Source organism: Molothrus aeneus, chromosome 10, assembly GCF_037042795.1.
Source record: "Molothrus aeneus isolate 106 chromosome 10, BPBGC_Maene_1.0, whole genome shotgun sequence".
NCBI lineage: Eukaryota > Metazoa > Chordata > Aves > Passeriformes > Icteridae > Molothrus > Molothrus aeneus.
The window spans coordinates 8,132,359-8,155,005 of record NC_089655.1 but is presented as its reverse complement, the minus strand read 5'-3'; the positions used below and the strand labels follow the sequence as shown (position 1 = coordinate 8,155,005).

The following is a 22,647-nucleotide window of genomic DNA, read 5'->3' as shown; positions in this document are numbered from 1 at the left end:
ACACATCAAATGTGCTATCAAAGTATTTTTTCAAGTCTTTAAACACAAATATCTTTTCTCACTGAAATGTATGAACGTGACATTGAAATATCTCAATAGTTGGCTACAATCATTGACTTAAAAGTAGTTTTCCCTCTTCTGTTGTATGCAGAGAGAGATTTGATTCAAAATTGCTTCTCAAGGAATTTTGAAGTTTTCTTGGGTATGTATCTAACATTTTTCTGCATCAAGAAATGGGAACTGGAATGCATAGCTTCAGACAACTGAGCTGATTACACAGGTTTTAGCAGCATTGCTTGCCTGTGATAATAAATGTTCTTGGGGGTACAGAGGGTTCCTTTTGGGCAGGAGGGTGCAGCAGGAGCATGGTTTGGTTGTGGTCCTTTTGTTGTGTGGAGGGCTCAGCCCTTGGCACAGGGATGTCATGGCCATGGCTCTGCAGCCAGTGCTGCTGGCCTGTGCAGGACTGCATCCCACGGGGCTTCTGTGATGAGCACTTCACAACATCTCTGTCACATTTGCTTCTAATATCAATCTATTGACTTAACTAGATTTACTTGAATAAAACCACGTTTCTGTGCTTGTTTTTCTCTCTAGTCACTTTATTAGGTCCTAATCAGAAATCAGTATTTTCTTGGTTGCAATCCTCTTCAGCAGAGGCTGAGGCTTCAAGCAGGGTTTCTGATTTCTGCTGCCCTTGGTCCCTGGTGTCCAGGGCTGCTGCCAGAGCTCCTGCCCAGCAGTTCTCAGCTCGGGGCTGGCCCTCTTGGGCATTCCCCATCCCATCACTGCTCAGATCCCAGCCAGGCTCAGGGGTGTCTCCCATCCCTGCCTCCAGGCACTGCCAGAGCCTCTGCCTGGAGCTCCCTGAGATGTTTTTAGGATGTGCACTGCATTTTTAATAGTTTAGGAATTTGTCAGCAAAGAGGTTGGGATTATGTCTTTATTGAGCCCTTTGTGAACATTACACAATTTAATTTTTTTTTAAGGGACTATTAGGTGTGCCAAGCCTTTTCCTAACTCAGAAGGAATTACTGCCATTTCCACAAGGATAAAGGAACAATTTAAGAGCAAGTACTGGGGGATATTTTTTAAACAACTCTAAATTTGAAAGAATAATTTTCTTAAATATTTCCCCTGCCCCCAATAAAAAACGAACAACAGAGCAGAGCTTATTTAAAAATAGTTAAAACCAATTTAATCCAAGTATTTTGTTGTAGCATTGTTTAAAAAAATGTGATTAGAGCCCCATCCACTATGAGATGAGTTTTTAAATTCTGAAATTGCTGCCTGAAATTTTCTAGTCAAAAATTGAGCATTTGGAGAAACCAAGCAAGCAGACTTTGCAGCCCACACACGTATTCTTTCTCTTTTTTTGAGGAATCTTTAAGTCTGAAAATCAGGTTTTAATGTGAAAACAGAGTTGGAAAAACAGCTTGAGAAAATTTACAGCTAGATTTGACTGAAGTTCCATAATTCTTCAGAGCAATTTTTGAAGTTTTGACATGCATCACTCTGATATATTTGGAAAAAAGAAGGAAAAAGGCATGTAATAATGATCAGCAATGTTTGCCAGATCTTGTCTTGCTTTAAGAGAAATAGAAATCAAATAGATGTTAGTATTACTCAAAGACATCAGCATGATTATTTCAAGCTGATGTCCATTTAAATTAATGTGATTTGTTCTGAGGAAAAACTGTGAGGTGAAAATATTTTTGTTTGAGAATTTCCCCTGAATGTGGTGCAGTGGATTGTAACCGTGTTACACTTGGGGGTGACCTGAATGTGAGAAAATTTTTTTTCTCCTTCAAAAAAAAAAAAGAAACCTCACAGAAAGAACTAATTAAGGCAAAGCTAAGAAATTGAACTCAAAGTTTGCATTGCACATGTGAACTAATCTTTTTACAAAGGCATCTTTCGAAAACTGTGTAAGAACCCCATTCATGCTGGGTCTCACCCAGCAAATCCTTCCTAGAAAAGCAGCTGCATGAAGATTTGTCATGAGCAAGCAATAAAGACTTCCAGGGAATGAGTTCTGTACAGGCTTCTTGTTTGCCTACTAAATCATTACCCTTCAAAAAAAAGTCCATCTGTAGTTGTAATAGGTGTGTCAGCAGCACTTCATGCTAAGAACAGCTTTTACAGGATTAGGTTCGAGTTTTTAAGTGGTGCTACCATGGAGCTCTTGGGGGCAAAGAACTCCTGGTTTAATGCAGCACATTCTCTAACGCCCTTTTATGTCTGTTCTGAAATGTGGTGAATCTCTGAGCGCACAAAAATGAAGAAAACTGTCTTCAGGAGTAGTTGATTTTTGAAGCAAAATGGCTGTGTGTGCTTTAGGAGCAGCCAGTGTGTATGGAGAGCTTTCTTCAGGTCTTGAAATATTAATGATCTTGGCTTAATATAGTAGAAAAGAAAATACAGTGCATGAAACGAGGGGGAAAAAATCCTTGAGTTACAGAGTGTTGACCTTGCAGTACCCAGTGAATACATCTATTCCCTTTTGGACCATGGAGTATGAAAAGATAGGGAGGAATGGTCACAAAAATCTTTACCTGCAATATTTTCTTGTCTTTCTAGAAGCATGTTGTAGCCCAAATAGGATTTTCAGCCTTGAGCTAAATTGTTGAAGTTGAATTGCTGAATTGTTGAAGTATTTTAATACCCCAAATATGCTAAAGATAGCTTACTGTTCAATGATTTCTGTGGTTCGTGATGTTCATATTAAGAGTAATATTAGTTTACGTGTTTAGTGTTAAAACTGTGAATGATAGAAAGAATTTTGTGGATAAAGGCAGTCAGATTGGTTTCCTCTTGTATTCTGTTTTTCAATGCCTTGTCTTTATATGTGGCAGCAAGATCCTTCCTGTGGGTGTCTCTCCTGGTCATACACAGACTTAGGCATATTTCTCATCTGAGCTGTGACAGTGAAAACCAGGAGTAATCTCTAAGACCAGCATCTGCCACTTGATTGCTGCTGTTGTTAAGCCCAGAACACATAGTGATATGGCAACTTGCTCACCAGATAGTGCAAATCATATATTAAAAAAAGAAGGGTTATTTTGTTTGTTTGTTTGTTTGTTTGTTTTGCTGGGCAATTCCCATCCCAGGCAGAATAAACTGTTTTCCAGGAGTTGCCTTTGCATTCTGATGGTGCCTGGCAGACACGGGGGCTTTGAATTTGTGTTCAGGGACCAAAATTGTTCCTGACATGGGGCAGGCTCGGTTTAACCCCTGCAGTTCTCCCTGCCAGAGCTGTAGCTGCTGATTTTAATGGAAACCCCAAGGCTGTTTGAAGCATAGCCAAAACACACCTTGCAAGTCAAACCTTATCTAATACCACGATGCATGTGAGCTCTGTAAATCTCAGTCACTTGAGCAATGTGTTTTCCCAGGCTCCTCTGGTCCTGTGGCAGCCCCCGTGAGTGTCACCAGGCTGATCTCCCAGCGCTCTCACACACGGCATGTGGCACATCGTAAAGTCAGGACTCGTTAAGGACATTTCATAAATGGCTTTGGCTAATAGGAATGAAGTAACTCGCTCTTTTATAAACGTGTTACTAATATCCCCCTCTATTTCCTCTTATGAAGGAGAGCTTCATAAGAGAAGCAGGGAAAGAGTGAGGGGGACTAAGGGAAGGTTGGAACAGCAAGACTGAGCCCTAGCTGTGAGGGGACTTATGCCCTCCCAACAGGAGCCTGTGTGTAGCAGGGGAACCCTAAAGGTAGTGTAGGTGATAAATGACAAGATGTGGGAGTGAGTCACACAGTAAATACTGGGAACAGCATTTCTTTTTTACTGGTTTGCATGCCTGGGAGTTTTCTCTCCTCTCTGCAGTGCTAAAAGCCAGTGGTGGTGATGGTGGGCTTTTTTCTCTAGCCAAGGGAGAAATTTCTAAGATGACATACCTGTTAGCCACCATGAAAATGTGTTATTAATGATGCTAATGAGTTTTTTCCAAGTGATGTAAAAGTAGCTTTTATGAAGCTGAAGTCACCAAAAGCTTGCCAACTGCACGTGGGCCCGGGTGGCAGTGGTGCAGTTACTGCTGTGCCCCAGCTTTGAGCAGGGGAGAGCATTGCTGATCTCCTCCCTTGGGGAGAAAGAGCCAATTCTGCCTTGCCAGGAGGGAGATGTGCCATTTCCGGGCATGCTGGGTTCCTGTCCCACTCCCTCTTAAAAATTGGCAATGTCTGACTGTCAGCTGCCATTCCTTAAGTGGTCATAGAATAAACCAATTGCACCCCTTTTGTCACGCTCTGTGTGTGTGGGGTGCAGGTGGACATGGGTTAAGCCACATGCGACTCCACAGTAAGCACAAAGAGGCAGCTGATTTTCTGGCAGTGTCAACAGAAGAGTACAATTTTTTTTTTGCCATCTCTAAACCAGCTTTTAAAATGGCTCCTTGTTGGAATTAGAAATCAGTATCCCCTGACGTAGGACTACTCATTAAGAGTGTGATGATTGTTAATTCTTCACCTGGGGCTAAGAGGACATCATTAGATCTCTTTGAAACGTCTCCTGCCTTGATTTTGAATGAGTAAGCTAGCAATTTATGATCACAGCCCGGGCCAGTAACACTCTCCCTTCCTGTTCCTCCATCTAGCTTGCAAAATCGGATACTACAAGGCTCTCTCGACTGACGCTGCCTGTGCCAAGTGCCCTCCCCACAGCTACTCCATCTGGGAAGGCTCCACGTCCTGCACCTGCGATCGCGGCTTCTTCCGAGCCGAAAGCGACGCTGCCTCCATGCCCTGCACTCGTGAGTTGGTCTTTGAGCAATCTCCTGCCCCTTTTATCACCTATTCTCTGTGTCTCTAAAATGTGTTCTGCTTCTGACAGCAGCATTCAGTAGCTCTTGTGGCCCTTTGCTGATGCAGTTTGCATTTTGGGTCACACTTCTGAGTGACAGTGTTAGTTCTCAGCCCTCAGTTCCTAATGGTGGCATGGTTGTGCTGACCCTTGTGAGGTTGTAGTATAAATAAATCAGGAGACACAGCTACAAAAGAGGGACTTGCACACCTTAGTAACACAGCTAGAAGTAAAGTACAGGCCTCAGTTCCAGTCTGAGCACCTGGCCAGTAGAGCACATCACCTTTCATATCTTTAAATATGAATATTTGTAGAAATTGTGAAATCTTTCCTTGGAATTATATGACCTCAGGTAAACAGGCAATATTTATAATCTCATTATATTTCTAATTTGCTTGAAATATAGCTGGTGACCCTTAGGAACCCAAGTGTTCATCTGAAAGGGATGGTAATAATAAATCTTAAACTTTAATGAAACCCCCAATGCATGGTTTATTTTATCCTGTGTACGTAAATGCATCATGTGCAGCAAATGGAATTTCCTTTAGCTCCACCAAAATGCCTTCATCAGGGAGAAGGAGAGAAGCATTGAGCACAGTCACAGAGTTGCTAGATAAACTCCTTGTCCTATGTGTTGGTTAATGGCTCATGCTGTTGAAGACCTGGGATTCCAGGCATGTCCTGGTGTTAAATTGTGATCATCAATTCCTTGGTTTTCACTTTCTTAGGAGCAGAGCAGTTTGAAACAATAAGTGAAAGGGCTGTATTTTACCAGGGGGATATCCATGTGTGGCATTCTCTGAAAACTATTGGAAGTGTTTCCAGATTTTTGGAGTTCAGCTGTATATTTATGTAGAGAGACAGTGTGTGTGTGTCTGAGTGAAGAAAAGCTGAGATACTTCTTTTGTAACATTTTAATATATTGAGGATTAATTTTGTGAGAGATGACTCACATTTATTTAAACTTTAATTTCTCCCTTACAAGGCAGAAACAGAGCATGTCCATAACTAAGTTAGCACTCATCCCTTCCCCACCCCCCCTTGATTCCAGCTGTTCTCCAGTGATTTCCTTCTTTTCAGCAGTGAGTTCTGCTGGGTGGTGGTTGAGGAGGCCAGGGCATAGCCAAGAGCAGCTGCTTTTGCTTAGTAGGAAGCAGAGTGGTGCATGTATCCCTTGCCAAGTATTGACTGGGAATGGAGTCTAACTGTATTGTGAAACCTTGTCTAAATGGGCAAGAACATGCTTTCTATAATATAATTTACACTACTAGATCTAAAACGTGACCAGTTTGATAGAGAAAATTTCTTTCTGCAACAACAGAACTATTGTGTGAAATGTACACCCTGAATAACATTATACCAACAAAAGTTTTTCAAAGCCCTGGTCCTTGTGAAGGATATTTTGACCAAATTGAAATCAAATTAGTAATCAACTGGTTGAATTTAAATAGGCATGTGCAGTTAGGGAAGTATGAGGGGAGAGCAAAACATTTCCAGATGGGGAAATGGTAAGCAAATGATCTGTATGTTTGCTGGTATTATTGCAAAATGTACCCCTGCAAGCTTAGCCCTTTTTTGTCAAGTCTTGGGCCTGCTGCAGCCACTCGTCCCCATTCCTGTCTTGGCAGATCAGACAAAGCTGAAGTTCCTGATCTTGGTCTTTTACCCCAAAAATACAGAGAGGAAAGGAGAAAAGGCAAAGGCTGTGGTGGTGCTGGCCTCAGTCTTCATCTCTGCAGCAGCCTAGGAGGGCTTTGCAGGCAGAGGCAAGCCAACACCACAGTCCTATGGATGCCTGCTCTTGGAAAACAGGCCTGTCTCTGGAGGTCCTGGTTCATAGCTTTGCATTTTCCTGTAGCTGAAGGGCTTGTATTTCTGTGATCCAAGGTGAAGGATGCCACAGGAGCTGTTTCTGAGCTGGCCTGTGGGCAGCTGTTGCCCCCCAGCCCTGCTGTGCCCCTCTCTGAGCCCTGCCTTAGCTGTGCTGGGAGGGTGGTGCTGTGCAGGGCTCTGGGGGCTCTGCCCTTGCCATGCTGCCCCTCTGAGTGGCTTCTGCCCATGTATCCCAGGCAAGTGACAGCATTCAGAGGGCCTCTGCTGACGGAAGGCCCTTCAGAAGAGGGTCCCTGTTTGTCTGACTTTCCTGACAAGACGTGTAGACAGAAGGGAGCATAAACATCAAAGGTGTTTTCAGGTGGATTCAGACTGTAATCAGTTCTTACCAGTTGGTTAAACCAGGTGACAAACCCAATTCCCTTGTGCTGACAGCCATAATAATCAGGCACCTTCTTTGTTCATTATGCTCTCTTTAACTCTGGTATTCTCATTCAGGCCTGCATTTAGTAATCACTCAGTGTGACGGCACACTAATGAAGAAATAAAACAGTATCTGAGATCCATTCTTCTAGCAAGAAGATAGACTCTGCTCCACTGGCTTGTAAAATCAGGTTTCTGTTCACTTGGAGAACTATTAGACCAGGTGAATAAAAGTAACATTGGATAATTTGGAAAGAACACCTGGATTGGACTGTGGATTGATCCCTTCTTTATTATTCCTAAACACTTTTTAAGATTAAGAACTTCAGCCTTCTTAAGATGTGTTTTTGTAAAGCTTTGACCCTTGGCTATTGATTTCCTTTAGTAGTAAACTGGCTGGCCTTGTCATTTATCTTGCCTTCTAGGTTGGGGGAGGAAGGCTGTTAGGACTTTCCATTAGACTGATTGTGCTAGTGGATGAAAGGGAATTAGAGAATTTCCCTTCCTTTTCCTTTCTTGCAATTCCCATGATAAGCAGCAAAAGCAGTAGCTACTTCCTGGTGTGCTGGCCAGGAGAGGTGCTCCAGAGTTTTACCCTCCCATAGCACTACTCTCTGACATTGCTGTCCCTTGCTGAGCTGTAAAAACTGTGTCTAACCTCAGGTAAGCCAGGCATCAGGCTCCTAAGCGAGTTACTCAAACTCTGGTTTTAGTATTCTGCTCTATTTCAGCTCTGCTAGAGTGAGTAACTATGTCTGGTGTAAAGTTTGTGCAAGTAAGAGCAGAATGTGGCAGTGTGGGTGTAGAGAGAGCAGAGCGGGCTGTGTCAAAGGCCAGGCAGAGACCCTGACACACATGTGTGTACTGGTGCATGTTTCCCCTCAAACTTGCTTCCTGGGGATAATCATCAATGTGTCTGTCACCACCGAGGGGCAGAGCCAGCCTGGATCTGCTGCTTTGGCCAAACTTGGGAATTCAGACTTTGAGCTCTGAAGCACAGTGGGCTTGTCAGCTGAGTGCTTTGGGCAAGGAGATGGCATGATTGACTTGTAATACACCTGAGCCCAAACCATGGGAGACACTTTTCCCTTTTGGAAGCAAAAGTAATGTCCAGGCAACTCTACAGGCCTGCATTCTATTTCAGTACTTGCAGAGAGGAGGGGTCTTTCATAAGGTTAGCAATGTAATGGAGAATAAATTGCCTTACCCACACATGAATCCATGAGGCAGGAAAACAAATCAGTCTCAGTCATGGCCCTTGTCCCTGAATTCCCTTCTCTGTAAGGAGATACCCTGTGAATTGCAGCCTGGTGCAGGCAGGTGCAGTTCCCACCCAAATTAATGGGCGTTGCTCCTGCGTCCCCACCATTAATGAGTTGGGTTCTCTAACTCTTAACAAACAATGCTCACATTATGAGCCAGAATGGGACGGTTTTGTATTGTTTATGTTGTCTGTTCAATTCAAATTATTAATGATTTTTAATTGGGAGCCCTTTACAAAAGAGAGATTACCATCATGGACTGTCCAGCTTGAAATCTGCCTCAGTAAATGACCCTGAATAATTTAGTCAGTTGTGTCACCCAAACAGGGACTGATGGATTGATTGATACTTTGTCATGGCCTGAAATATTTCAAAAACTGTTGCATTTAAGACAGTTTGTACCACAGAAGCTTGGAGATTATAAGAGCAGATGTAGTGAGATGCAAGAGAAGAGTGCCTGCTTTAAAAGGACCTTCTCCAGTGTAGGTTATCAAGAAACTGAATAGCCTGACTTCAAACAGCAAACATCACTTACTTGTCTTTACATTCCCCTCTTCTAATTGAATTTAGTGCACTGCTGTATTTCCTTCAGAAAGTATATTGTTTTTAAATTACCATTTCAGTGCTATTACTCAAGGCTCCTGCTTCTAATGCTTTCTGACAGTTATCAGCATAATGAACCATAATGAAATGATGAGCAATCTACAGTGGAAGCTCAATGTGAATTCCACTAGAGCTGTGTGACTGTGTTGTTAAAATTTGAATGCACATTAAAATAACACTGTCCTTATTTGTTTCCAAGGTCAAGGCTTTAAAAAAGGTTTCAAAGGTCTAAACACTTCAATTTTGTTAATGTTGCAGTGTAATATATACCCTTAACTTAATCTTGTGTTACATTTAACATATCTCAGAGATAAATATTTGACCTGCATTTTCAAAAAAAAGAGTGAATTTACCTACCTAATAACTGTGGCTGCAAATGAGTAATTACGTAGGACCTGATTATTTGAGCACATGTTTATAATGATTGCTTAAACTATAAACAATATAAATAGGCAAATGTGCTCTTTTTCCTTCAGCTGAATTTGTTCCTTTTCTAAGTTTCCAGTCAGATATGGATTATCACCACTGTGGCTGCCAGGAAAAAGGGAGGCAGGATACCCCACACAGTTGTGCTGGCTACTGCACTTTAGGTGGCTTTGCACTGGCTTTGCCACACTTCCACACTTGTGCTGGCACTACTTCAGTCCTCTGCTGTTGGAGCCTGTTCTCTGTAGTATGAGGTATATGCCAGTAGAGCCTCTGATCTTCAGAATTTAAATTTATGGCATAATAACTCTTCCACATCTTTATATATATGTCTGCACCTTCAGTAAATGATTTTGTTCTTAAAACATCCTGTGATATTGTTCATTATGTAAATAGCACATCAGAATGCCTTTTAAGCTGTAGCACAGCAGTTACAAGAGCAGAGGGAACAGTGGGTAGGCTGTAAGGAGAGAATGATTTTTCTTCTCCACGTAGGCTGGGAAAATGGACCATCCATCCCTGCATTGCTGCCAGACTGAGAGAAAGGGATTGTGAGTGATGGGAATCTCAAAGGAGAAAGCTGTCTCCCCTTGTGTGTGGTGATGGGCTGAAGGAATTGAATAAGAAGGGGAGTGGTTATGGCTTGAGAAGGGACGGGAGTAATTTGACAGTGTGTGTTTATAATCAGTAGACTTGAAATCATCACTCCTTTAAATACAGCAACTGTTTATTAGCTGTCTTCTGATTTTCTGGCCAGAGCCTTAAATTAACAGAGACATTTACTCAATTAAATGGGGGCTTTGATTTGGTTAGTCAGGATCTAGTTCTGTAGAGTTGTTGAAGTAAATTAGAGGGCAAACAGCATAAGAAATTCAGCAGTTGGGCCAATTACAGAACAGCTTATTTTTCTGGTTGGATTTCTTTCCTGTCAGACTGTCAGATAACTTTCTGGTTTCCGCAGTAGAATTCTTTTTATCTCGAAAGCGTGAGTGAACACAGGTGGTATTGTCTGCAGCACAGTGCATTAGAGTAGATGTGATAACATGGCTTAGCATACGTGACAATGCAAAATGTTCTTATATGGCAGCTCTTGGAAGGGAAGCCTAGAGCCCAAAGGAGTGGTACCTGCGAGCATCAGTTTCCCCACACCTCTGCCAGAGGTACCTGGAGCTCTTTGCTTAACTTCTTTAGCCTTTTTAGGAGAGGAGCTATTAATTGGATTGTTCTCTGCGTGAAAGGAACAAAGCCTATTGTGAAGCTGGTAACTGGGTTACTTCTGGCAAGTAAATAGGAAATCGTACATTCCAGTGAAATGGGCATTTTGTCACTGGCGCTGCTCCAGCATCCCTGGCTTGGCAGGACTCCCGCTGAAGTCAAAGGAATCTTGCCCAAGTAAATAAATGAAGAATTGTTTACCAAATCATTTGCTTTATTATAACCCAGTTGTAAAGCTGACTATGCAGAGAGGAGAGAGGGTGGAAATGGAGCAGATTACTGGTATTTTAAGTGACTGCTGCATCTTGCGGCCTGTTGGCTTTGGTCTCGCCATTGTAAAGCACATAATCTGTGATGATAAATGGTCAGGAATAGCCAGGCAGGCAAGAAGTGAGGGCTGTCCGAGATGCCTTTGCTTGTGTGAATTAGCCCACAACAACAGGGGACCTGTCCACAACTGCTGAAAGAAACAATTAGTGGCAGCAACATATACAACTGTCTGAGGAAAGTGTGGGCTTTATTTGCAAGCTTAAACGTACAGGACCCAGGTATTTACTCTGTGTTAGAACTTTTCTTTCAGATGGTTAGAGATCAACAACAAAGGCATATCTGAAGGGCATCACAGCTCACATGCTGAAACATCGACAGCTCCACTGCTGTACAGGTTCAATAAAGCCTTATGAGATGGAAAGAGGAGGCCAAAGTGCTTCCTCTTGAACACTGTGCCTGGCATGGCTTTGCCAGACGTTTTAGTCAGTGAACTTTAAGGTGTTTAAAGACATTGATTATTTAACAATTACTTTCTTTGCACCCTCTCTACAAATAGTAGAGAAATACTCTCTCTTTTATGCTCTCTGAAATACTCTCTATTTCACGCTCAGCCCTGCCCCCGGTGAGGTGATTCTAGGATCATGATCAAATTAAAGAGCATTGATTAGAGTTGTTAGAGGCCATCCATACAGTACCAGTGGGGTGAGGCCTTGTTGAGAGAGCAGCAGTGTGACCCCATGGATGAGGCCGCCAACACGACCCACAGCCTCAGCAGAGCCCCAGTGCTGCCTCTGTGCCTGAGCCAGCCCTTTCAAAGGCACCTGATGTACTTCCAGATATGCTCCAAGGATCTATGGAAGCGTTCATTGTATGGATCCTTTTATTTTTTGTACACCTCTTTATTTGGTCTCTTTATTCTTGCTGTGTAACACACAAAAGCTGGCTCTCAGATCTTGTACAGCAGATGTGCTAAACTTTTCCATGCTTCTGATAGAGCATTTCTAGTCAGGTTTTCTTGCCATTAGGCAGTTGGATGCTTGCTCCCAGGTGCCTGCTGCTCCTTTAACTTATCAAAGACTTTGCTGCTCCTCTGTAGTGCAGCCAAGGCCAAGCTGCCGATTCAAAACAGGCCAGTTCATCCTGGGCTCCTTTTAAACCACGGTGTGTCATAGCAACCTTCCCTGTTGTATGAATCTTGTTTATTATGTAGCGAATTAGCTCAAGATTTCTGAATGCCCCGAGTTGCCTTTGAAATCAGGGCAGATGAAGAGGGTCAGCGTCCCTGGAGCAGCCTCATAAAGAGGATCCTTTTGTCAGTCCTGGTCCAAAGCCCATTGAGGCCTGCTGGTCTGCCTGATTGACTTTGATTAGCAAACACCCATAGCTGGCACACAGCTGCATTGAACAGTGTTTTTGCACGGCTTTCACAGTTTTAGGGTGAAGCTAGAAAGCTTCAAACTGTAGCAGATTATTGTTTTAATTTTAATACAGTATTTTAATATTTTTTGTTTGTTAAAATAATTTTGAAATGGTATCAAGCTAAAGTCTGCTTTTTCTGCCTCAAAAAAGAAGTGATATTTTCTTCAAGAAGAGTGTGGGAATGGTTAAAGAAGATTAAAGTCTTTTCTACATGCTTGAGGTTTTCTGATGTCTGGTGGGAATTGCCAATGAAGCTTCCTTCTGATTTCACACTGTCAGGCAAACGCAGGCTGAATGCAGTGTGACAACCCACTTGAAAATAATTATCCCCACTGCCCTGGCTGCAGAGACATCTGTTACCTGCTGCAGAAATGTGCTTTTACACACGTGCCCAAGCAGATGGAGTAAATTATTTTTTTAATCATTTTCTCCTTCCAGGGCTCAAAAGTTTCATCATGCTAGTTACTTAGTCACATACATACCTTTAGAAAGCATTTCTGTTTTAAAGGAGGTACATTTTAAATGCACTGATCTGGTGACTGACAAGATGCTCCTAACAAAGGCTTGCCTTCTTGAAGGTATGTGTTTGAAATATCTCCATTAGCACTTCCATGGAGAGTGTGGGTTTCAGTTTGCATTTTTAATAGATCTCCTCCCACAGCCAGATCTTTCAAGGTAATAAATCTTAACTATAACAGAGGCTAGTAGTAAATAGATGTGGTTACAGTCCTAATACTGATAATATCAGTTCAGTCCTTAATGGGTAAGGTGTCTGCCAGAATAATTCACTACCACTGTTGATGGCTGAAGACTAAGCTGGCATACAAAAAGGAGCTCCTCAAGGAGCCCTCTGCCAGGCTGTGACAGAAACGTGCAGACAGGCAGCTATTTGTGGCCAAGAGAGCTTTATTTTGGGTGTCACCAGAGTGGGTTTCTTGGAAGTGCTAAATTCACTTCAAAGGAATTAATTGTCAGAAAGAACCCTGTGCTGAAGTGCCTTTTGGTTTGTTTTGTGATGTTTTTGTTTCTTAACGCAAGAAAATAGTATATTAAGGCTACTTGTGTCTGATAAAATTGGCCAAACCAAAGCCCTCAACTTTATCATCAGTCCTGTGGCCATGGGACCTCTGAGAAAAGGAAAGAAGAATTTTTTTACTCCTGTCTTTGGTGAACAAAAGTTGTTTGCCCAAAATTTGGAGCTGCTAGTTGTCTAGAGTAGGATTCTGGAGTCCTGTCACCCTGGTGCAGCAGAGAACCAAGCTGCAAGGTCTTTCTTCTTTCTTCTCATGTTATGGGACAACAAGGTCACTGAGGAGCTGTTTTGCTGGGAATAATTTCTTTCTCATCTCCGTTCTCTGTGCTTTAATCCACGCCTCCTAACCATACACTGTTGCTGAACTAAATTAACTGGTTTAGTGAAGACAGTATTCTTGATGTCAAACAAGTCTGTCTGGTCTCCTTGTAGAAAACTGTAATTGAATTTACCGCATACACCCACAGAGACTTTTAGAGAAACACCTTGCTGGGCAGATCAGTAATAAAAAAGGAAGATGTAAAACCAGGGATATTAAAACCTTTGTCATAACCATTTTAATACAGTTCCCCAGCACAGTGCCCTTACAAGTCTACCTTCAGATCCCAGGGTTAGTTTTCAGGGATATTTTTTGGTTGTGTGGATCTGTCGGGTTTGCAGCTGTAGGGAGGAAGGGAGGAAAGACTTGGTTGGAGTCTCCCTGCACAACCAACCCACCCTGCCTGCCCGTGTTCCTGAAGCCCCTCCAGCTTCTGGAGCCCAGCTAGAGCATGTCCTCTGCCATGGCTTTGGGTGGGTTTGTGGCATATGGCATTTGTCAGGGGAGGGGCTCTCTCCTGCCCACTTGTGCCTCTGGGGTGGTGCTGCCCTTGCAGTCCTGGCCTGCCCTGGTTAGACCCTGTCCTTGGGCACACTGCAGTCCTGGGGTCTGTGTTTTCTCCGTGGTGTGCATGAAGGGTTGGGCACACTGATCCCTCAGGGCAGCAGGAATATTCACTCAGTTGTAGCTAATCCCCTTTGTGCTATCTTTCTTTGAAATCATTCTTTGCATTGGGGTAGACATTCTTTCTCCTTGGCAGAATGGCTTTGCCAGTGAGGCTGGTGAGGCTGAGCCTCCTACATTTGTGCTGCTGTCCTTTGGGGACAGGAAGAAAGGGGCTTTGGGATAACGTTCTCAGCTGGATGACATCCAAACAACAGTCAAACAACCTGGTGATGTTTGACTCAACTATCTCTGATGCCCCTTAGTCTTTAGGGCAGCTGATTTAAATGGAAAATCCTTGCAAATAAACAGCTTACCGAGGTGTTATTATGCCCATGTTAGTCTGCAGCCTGGTTTGCTTCCCAGCTATGTCCCCTTGCCATCTGCACCCCACAGGTGCTGCTTCAGTCCTGGAGAGTGAGTTCATTACTGGGTCTTCACTGTGGAAGCTCTCTGTGAGTCACTGCAGATCCCTGGTGTGCATCATCAAAGCTCCTTAAGTGTGCCCACAGAGACCTGTAATCCACAGACAGCTGGCACCCAGGGATCTCCTGTGGTCTGGAAGGAAGGAAGGAGACAGTCAGGTGTTGGTATGTGCCCTTGTCATGGTTTTCACCAGGTCCTTGTCAGTTGTACAGGCATGTGTGGGAGGCTTCTGACTGGAGAGAGACTTGAGTGTAGGAAGGGAGGGAGAGAAATGTTGATAAATGAAAAGTTAAAATACTGCCTGAAGTTGTAGAAAGAGTGCTAAAATACATCCTTTTAATACAAGTAGTGCTTATGCTATTAATGCCTTAAAAACTCTTGTTTTGCTGAATGTTTGTTTAACATAGGGTGTGTTGTCCTTAAGACAGACAGATCTCTCTATCTGTGGATGAAAGACAGCTGGAATGGCTATAGCCTATTGCAGCAAGAGAAAGCCAAACAATCTGCATTGCCCAATATATTTAAGGAAATCGAATAGGAGGGTTGAGGAAGATGGCAAGATTAGCTTGATGAAGATTATTTGTTGCTAAACAGACTCTGCAGTGTTTCCCTCAGCCCTGACACACACAATGAACTGCTCCACCCAGGGCCTTCCCATTTGCTTCATGGCTCACTTGATTTTGATGGTTTTAATTTGAAGCAAGATTTATGGAGCCCCAGGAAGGAATAAAATTGAAAACTTCCGTTCCCTGTGTTCCCACAGAGGAGCCCCCTGTCCGTTCAGGGTGCTGGTTAAAGGGGCTGGAGAGGGATCCGGCTTTCAGGCCCCATGATCAAACTGTGTCCCCTTTGCAATCACTGGTGTGCGAAGACTGACTGGCTCTGCACATCCACCCTCAGATTCTGTTGTCCTGTTGCAGGGGAAAAAACAGCACCTGCCTTCCTAACATCATAAAATGAATTTTAAATTAATCTGTTTTCAGAATTAAAATGTTTAGATTTAATTTTGATTTCCTGTAGGAACTGTCGCATTTTCAAACTGTTCCAGGCAGTGTGGCAGTATTAGCTCCATTCTTCCACAGTGCCAAATAGCCCATGCAATAGCAAGCTTCCATTGGCAGGAGATTGATGAAAAATGCTGTAGATCGTGGGACTTGTGACAAAATTACAGATGGTGGTGGTGATTCAGAAGCACAGGTCCTTGTCTCCTCTCTCATCTGCCCTGTAGCTCGATTCTTCTGCCAGAGGACACAGGTTTGTGGAGGGTGATGGTCTGGCTGTCAGGATGCTGTTCCCTGTGGAGTCCTGCTAGCTGGGCTCATCCAGGTACTATCCTGGGGGCATTTCAGCCTGCCCTGGCCTTAAAAGGGTTTGTCTCATCTATGGACAGAGGCTCTGTTGTCAGAAACAAAGCAAATCCTGATCACCATTGAAGGAGCGGATCCGCCCTGTGTTTTAACATCTGAAACCAGGCCCATCAATCTGAAGCTATTCCTGCTCCCTGTGCCAACAGCTCCATTGATGACTATACTCCAGGAAGAAAAGAAATTGCTTTTCCTCTCACTGTAATGTCAGCCCACCATTTGGAGACTCCCCTACATCTTCCTTTTCATGCTGGAGGTGGTGCACTCATCTCTGTGACCTGCAAGCATCTGCTTCCCTGGTTTTCCACTTCACTGCATCTCTGTTTAGACACTGCAGTGCCCTGTCCCACATACTAATTACTGACTTTTTGCTTCTGAGGAGCTTGATTCATTCTGGCACATTTTCCCATGTGAAACTGGACTTAGAGCCTTGGAAAATATCTTAATGGACATCAGACTAAGTCTGAGTTTAACCCCAAACTGGCTGCTGTATCTGAGCTAAGAGGCACATCTTTCTGACTGCAGCTGTGGTAGTGTGAAGCCTCCCCCCATGGGGGTCTTTGCTTTAGGAATACCCTCATGAAACAGGGATATTCTTGGCCCTGGCAGAGCTGGTGCTGCCTGGGGAAGGAGGTGTTTGCACTGGCACCACCTCATCTCAGCTCTCCTGGCTGTGCTCTGAGTGGATGCTCTCGTGTGTGTGTCTGCAGAGAGTGAACGCTCTGTAGGAAAATGCCTTTTGCTGTTCCTCGCTATCAGGCTCTTGGTGTTTCCCTCAGGAGCAGTTTCTGTTCAGGGCTTGCTGCTGGCAGGTGCTGAGCAGTCTCTGGGAGGACACACAGCCTCAGCTCCCAGAGCCTCTGGCTGCTGCTCCGTGCAGGGCTGACCTTCACCGTACAATGTGCACCTGGGCTTGCAGCCTGCTGAGGCTGCTGTTCCCCCCAGAGGCCTGTGTTGGTTTTCCCGTTCCCTTGACAGTTCAGAGGCACAGGTGTTGTTACCTTGTGCACCTGCCTGCCCTGAAGAGAGCCCAGGTGTGAGGCAGTTTGGGGAAGTCCAGGCTGGAGAGAGTTTGGTTCAGTCCCTGCTCAGCAGTTCCGCTTGAGTTCACGATTTCAGGAGTGTCTTCCACCTCATTGCACTCAGAGTTTATTTTTGAAAAGGAAGCTTGTGTATTTGCAGGCTAAGCAGAGACCACTTTCTCGTACCCAGGGGAGCTGGCAAAGCCAGCTTTCGGGGGAAGGAGAGCTGCTTATGGGACAGAGGCATTGGGCTGGGACATGGGACAGTTCTGACCACTGCCCAGATGTGCAAAGCATGTCCTGTGTGCCCTTGTCTCACCACATCTCTTTCTGCCTCCATTTCCACATGGTGAATAGAGATTAAAACCAGTTTCTCTCCTTTTTCTTTCTCGTCTTGTTTTTGGATCAGGAAACATCTCTTACTGTGTTCAGTAACTGATCTTTGAGTAAAAGGGTTTTCTCCTTAGGAGTCCAAAATGCTGCCAGTGCATAAATAAAAGCCATGAATGGCAGCCTGGTGGTGCAGCAGGCAAGAGGGCTCCCTGGCTCAGGGGCTGGACTCAGCTCTCTCTTCTTGCAGTAATTCTGTCTGTCAACCCCAATTAACTCAGAGACTTTTCAAAGGTTTGGCAAGAAGGGAGGATTTCCCTCCTTTCAAAATAAATATATTAATTTTGTATTTTTGAAATCAACACAGACAAACAACCCCTGTTTAGCTACCCCTGCCACAGAGACCTTTCATTTGGGTACGGAAGACCCATTGGAGCTCTATGTCGTTTAAGAGTCTTTTCTTAACCTAGCTAACTCTCAAAATAAAAGTCCTGTCTCCTGTTGAGCATGTGTTACATCAGGTGGATTCAAATACAGACCTGAGGAGGTGATGCAGCCCTCAAAACCTTGTCCTATGCAGCCTGTTCAGGCCTCAGGCTTCCTTTGAGATGAACCTGATAAATTGAGGAGGGAGCCACAATTAATCTTCCCCATAGTCATCCCTTAACAGCTTAACCTTTCTGCTGTTACACTTGATGAGCCACTTTGTAATTTCAGTAGAATTTCACATTTTCAATATGTTTGTTTCCTGTCTTACCACAATGACTGTTTTTGTACCTTTGGCATATGAGAGATTATGACTTACTTATTTATACACTTAATGGAAAATGTTGGTGTTGGCTGATTATTTTTTGCCAGGTTCATAGTTTCATAATGTTTGACAAATTCGCCAGAACTTTCTCCTTTCCTTTCTCCTTTCCTTTCTCCTTTCCTTTCTCCTTTCCTTTCTCCTTTCCTTTCTCCTTTCCTTTCTCCTTTCCTTTCTTCTGCAAGGAGATCTAGTTGAACTTCTTTAGAATTGCAACCATCAGATGTATCTTGATGAAATCTAGGAAGTTTCATGAGCTTTCCTATGTCTTGAATTTGTGACTTTACAAAATTATTTCCAGTATTTTTCTGCTAATATTTGTACGTAAAGCTCTGACTTTCAGTAAGCAGAGCTATTTTTATCGTGTTCTGGTTTGGATTGATACATTTTGCAATCTTCATTCTCATTCTGTCTCATTTCAGTTTGATGCAGTGCTTACCTGCAGCCCTGTCCCAAAGCCCTGTGTGTGTCAGAGTCCCTGTGTGCTCTGCCCCAGAGCAGGCTGCCTGGCAATGGTCAGGGAAGCCTTTTGGGATGGATGAAATACCCATCTCTTTCATGGCTTCACTCTGAATCATCCGCCGAAAATTTAAGGGTACAAAAAGTGTGTCTCAACTGTATTGAAATTAGATTAAGAGTTGCAGGATTAGCTCTTCTGCATTTTCAATTTGCCTGTGGGTTTGAGGCCCGTGGGGATTTAAGCACATCAATAGGATTTGTGCCCATGCATTGGTCGGCACGGGCAGGGCAGGGAGAGGTGCTGCAGGTGCAGGAGCGTTTCTGCCTCTGGGCTCTGCCCAGCCTGCCCAGGGAGGTCCTGCCCAGCCTGCCTTGGGCTCTGTGCTCTGATCCCATAGTCCCTGTGCTGGAACCTGCTGGGAGCTCTCTGGCAGCGTGTTTATGAAGTCTCCCATCCCTGTGGTGGAAAAGCTGACCTTCTGTCTCAAATCCAGCCTCATTGCCAAGCTTTCTGTCTGGTCTCTTGTTTCTGACCAGGTTTCTTTTATCAGCCCTTCCTTCAGATGCTTGCCATATTTTCCTCTTCAGTTCTTTCACTTTCTCCAACACTCCCTGTTGTAAACTTTATTTTCCATCTTTCAAAGCCTTAGTTCTGTGTCGGGCTTCCTACTCAAATCTCCATCCTGCATGCTGAAGTGTCATGTTCAGGTCCCTGCTTGATGGGCTGCAGTGTTCACTGAATGTGATTTGACATCAACTTGTCTGGAAAATATTGCACTTATATTTTTCAGAAAAAGATACCTTGAGATATTTCTATAATAATTTCAATGAGAGTCTGCCTGTAGGTAATGGAGGACTTTGAAAATCTCAAGTGAAGCAGAAGTTTGTGTATTTGATGCTTTGTTTAGGAGATAATGGAGAAAAAAAGAGTGTAAGATATGTAAATTTAACATTTTTCAAAACAAGTGTAAACAGTGAAAAGGAAAAAGTCCCACTCCTGTTTAATTCAAATACTGAGCTCTCAGGCTCATTCAACATCAGAGTTGCACAGCATCTGGGATGTGCAACTCTGATGTTACTATGTAGGCTTTGGGTTTTTTTTTTGCTCTTAACTAAAAACACATGTACTTTTTTTTCTTTTTAGGCCCTCCATCTGCTCCCCAGCACCTGATTTCCAATGTCAACGAGACCTCAGTGAACCTGGAGTGGAGCCCCCCCCAGAACAAGGGCGGCCGGGAGGACATCTCCTACAACGTGGTGTGCAAGCGCTGCGGGGCGGGCGAGCTGAGCCGCTGCCGCTCCTGTGGCAGTGGGGTGCACTTCAGCCCCCAGCAGAACGGCCTGAAAACCACCAAAGTCTCCATCACCGACCTCCTGGCACACACCAACTACACCTTTGAAGTCTGGGCAGTGAATGGAGTGTCCAAGCAAAACCCCAGCCAGGACCAGGCTGTGTCAGTCACTGTGACAACTAACCAAGCAGGTAGGAACATAAACAGCAATGCCCTTCCTGTCTCTGCTGCCTGTTTTTTAGGGAAGCTGTGATTTCCATTACATTTAGCATTAGCAAATGAATGCCAGGAGCCCTAAGATGTGTAACTGGGTCAAACCCTTATTTTCTGGTGATTTGTATGGATACTTTAAATGCTTCAGAGGCAGGGAGAGAGGAGGGTTTGGGTGCTGTGTCTGTGCTGCAGCACGCCGGCACGACGCTGGGAGGCATTCTGCAGAAGCACAACAGCAAAGCTGCCCTGATCCCCCCTGGCCCACCAGCAGTTCTGCTGCCACCCCCTGTACGGGGACACAAGGATGTCCTTGGTGTCTGCAGAGGGAAAAATACGTGCCTGAGGAGCACAGGGTTGTGCTCCTGCCCCCCTTGAAAAAGGGCAGTGTAAGATTCAATGAGTGGAACGAGTGGGCGCCCGCTCGCCTGCCTGCTCGCTCTCCTCTCCTGGAAAGTCAATTAGATTCTGTCCCCTTGTTAAATAAATACCTCCTTAACCTGCTGCTGACAATGTTTCGATTGATCAGAGCTGGCATTGCTGTAGAAATCCTATATGAGCTTTCAACTTCATGCTGACTGATTTTTGCCTTTCATTCATCTGGGAGAGCAAAATACTATTTCTGTGTATACTAGATTATTTCAGATACCCTGGGCAGCTCTGCTTTTTTAGTACCCCATGCTTGACCTAGTAAGGGCAAAGGCTGCAGCAGCAGATTGCCGTTTCGTTTTGATGCTAATTTGTTTGATCTTTTTCTTTAATTCCATGAAAACATTTCTTAGTTTGCAGCCAGCTCGGGTTTAACGCACAGGGTTCCAGTTGAATTTTTAATTTAATGCACAAAATTATATACATTTGAATATGACACTCTTCTAAATGCAAATGAGATCTCCAGACTGTCAGACTGGCTACAAGACCGTCAAACCTGTTATCTGATGGCTCAGAGTGCTGATTGCCTTCAGGTCCCACAGATGTTGCAGGCATTCAGCACCTCGGAGCGTAGCTCACAGGGTATCATTTATTACCAGGCTTACGGTGTATGAGACAATATTAATATTGCATATTTTGATAGGACCAGACCATATAAATATTTTGAATTCTGTTTCCTAGTAGATGTATGTGAAAAATAGGTAGGCATAGTCTAAATCTGCAGATTTTAGCTGTAGTCCAGGCCATGTCAGTATTACCAGTGAGAGATACATTCAATTTTGCAGTGACAGTTACAAGCGAAATTGTCAAGTCCGTGCTGAAGTGCCTTTGAAAATCTGGTCCAGTGTTTTTTGTTCTTCATATACAGTTGACAGCATCCCTTTTAAATTATGATTCAAAAATTCAAACCACCACTTTGCCTAGTGAAAAGAAGACTAATAGAGAGCAGGGGCTATTAGGGAGTCTTGGGAGAAAGCCGTGGGAGAGTGCTGTCATACGCTCTACGAAAAGAGAAGGTTGAGAACAGCAGCAGGGACAGTGTTTTTGTGCTGTGAATGCCTAGCAAAGAGAGTATTTCTGACTGATTTTGGCACGTCTAAGGATTAGTGGATGCATATATGCATGAATAAGTGAGCGGGATCCATCTACCGTGTGAAAATTCTACCATCTTATGCTTTTATATGCAAACCAAAATCTGATTGAATATGCAAATAAGAATTGATTTTGTTTATTATCCATGAGTAGTATTCTTCCCATCAGGAAATTTGTATTTTTGCCAACTTTTCCAATTTTGAAACACGCCCAGTTTATCAAATGCGTCAGAGGGACAGAGAAAATTATACTGGTATAAATGAAAATTAACTCCAAGGTGCACTGTTCTCTGTTCTTCATACAACTTCATGGTTTCTGCTGCATAGAAGATCTAAATAGAAATGTGTGGCCTAAACCTACAGATCCCAGCTGAGATAAATAGCCTTACATATGCAAATTGTCTCATTGATTTTGGTGAAACTGCTTGCTTGAGTAAAGGTTTGTAAAGTTAGACCCTTGGGTTTTACAAGTACTCATCTGTTTAATCATTGTAAATGTGTGTCTGGGGTGCATTAAAATCCTTGTGCCACTAATTTTCTTTCACTATATTTCATTATAAAGAAATCATGTCATGATGGTGCACTGCCACAGGCTTGGTTTTCATCTTGCACTTTTCTTACACTAATGTAAAGCTGCCTTGGTTTCTTTAAGGCAATTCTAAATTCAGATTAGAGCCAAGCTCCTCCCTTAATAGCACTTCTTCCCTGTTTTACTAATAAAAATGGAGCCACCAACACTGAAAATTTGTAAATTACTTAATTGATTGTGTTCTCTATGCTTGTGCTTGATAGAAAAAAAATGTTGTCAATATGGGGAGTTTTTAACAATTCTTTACATATGAGCAGTGCTTTTGGGTTGTCTTCTGGAGAATTTGCTAGAACTCTTTGCAAGAGGTGTATCTCCTGAGTTAAATTCAGTAAAGATGAGAAGTATACA

The 22,647-nt window shown here is 43.6% G+C and overlaps 1 protein-coding gene across 1 annotated transcript in view; it reads left to right on the top strand.

The window, feature by feature from the left end:
* The window catches only part of EPHA4 (EPH receptor A4), a 105,092-nt gene that overhangs the window by 36,310 nt on the left and 46,135 nt on the right, over window positions 1–22,647 (top strand). The window contains exons 4-5 of the mRNA XM_066557045.1: window positions 4,608–4,763; window positions 19,833–20,171. Of these exons, the coding sequence (XP_066413142.1) occupies window positions 4,608–4,763; window positions 19,833–20,171 (495 nt within the window). The remainder of the gene's footprint in view (window positions 1–4,607; window positions 4,764–19,832; window positions 20,172–22,647) is intronic.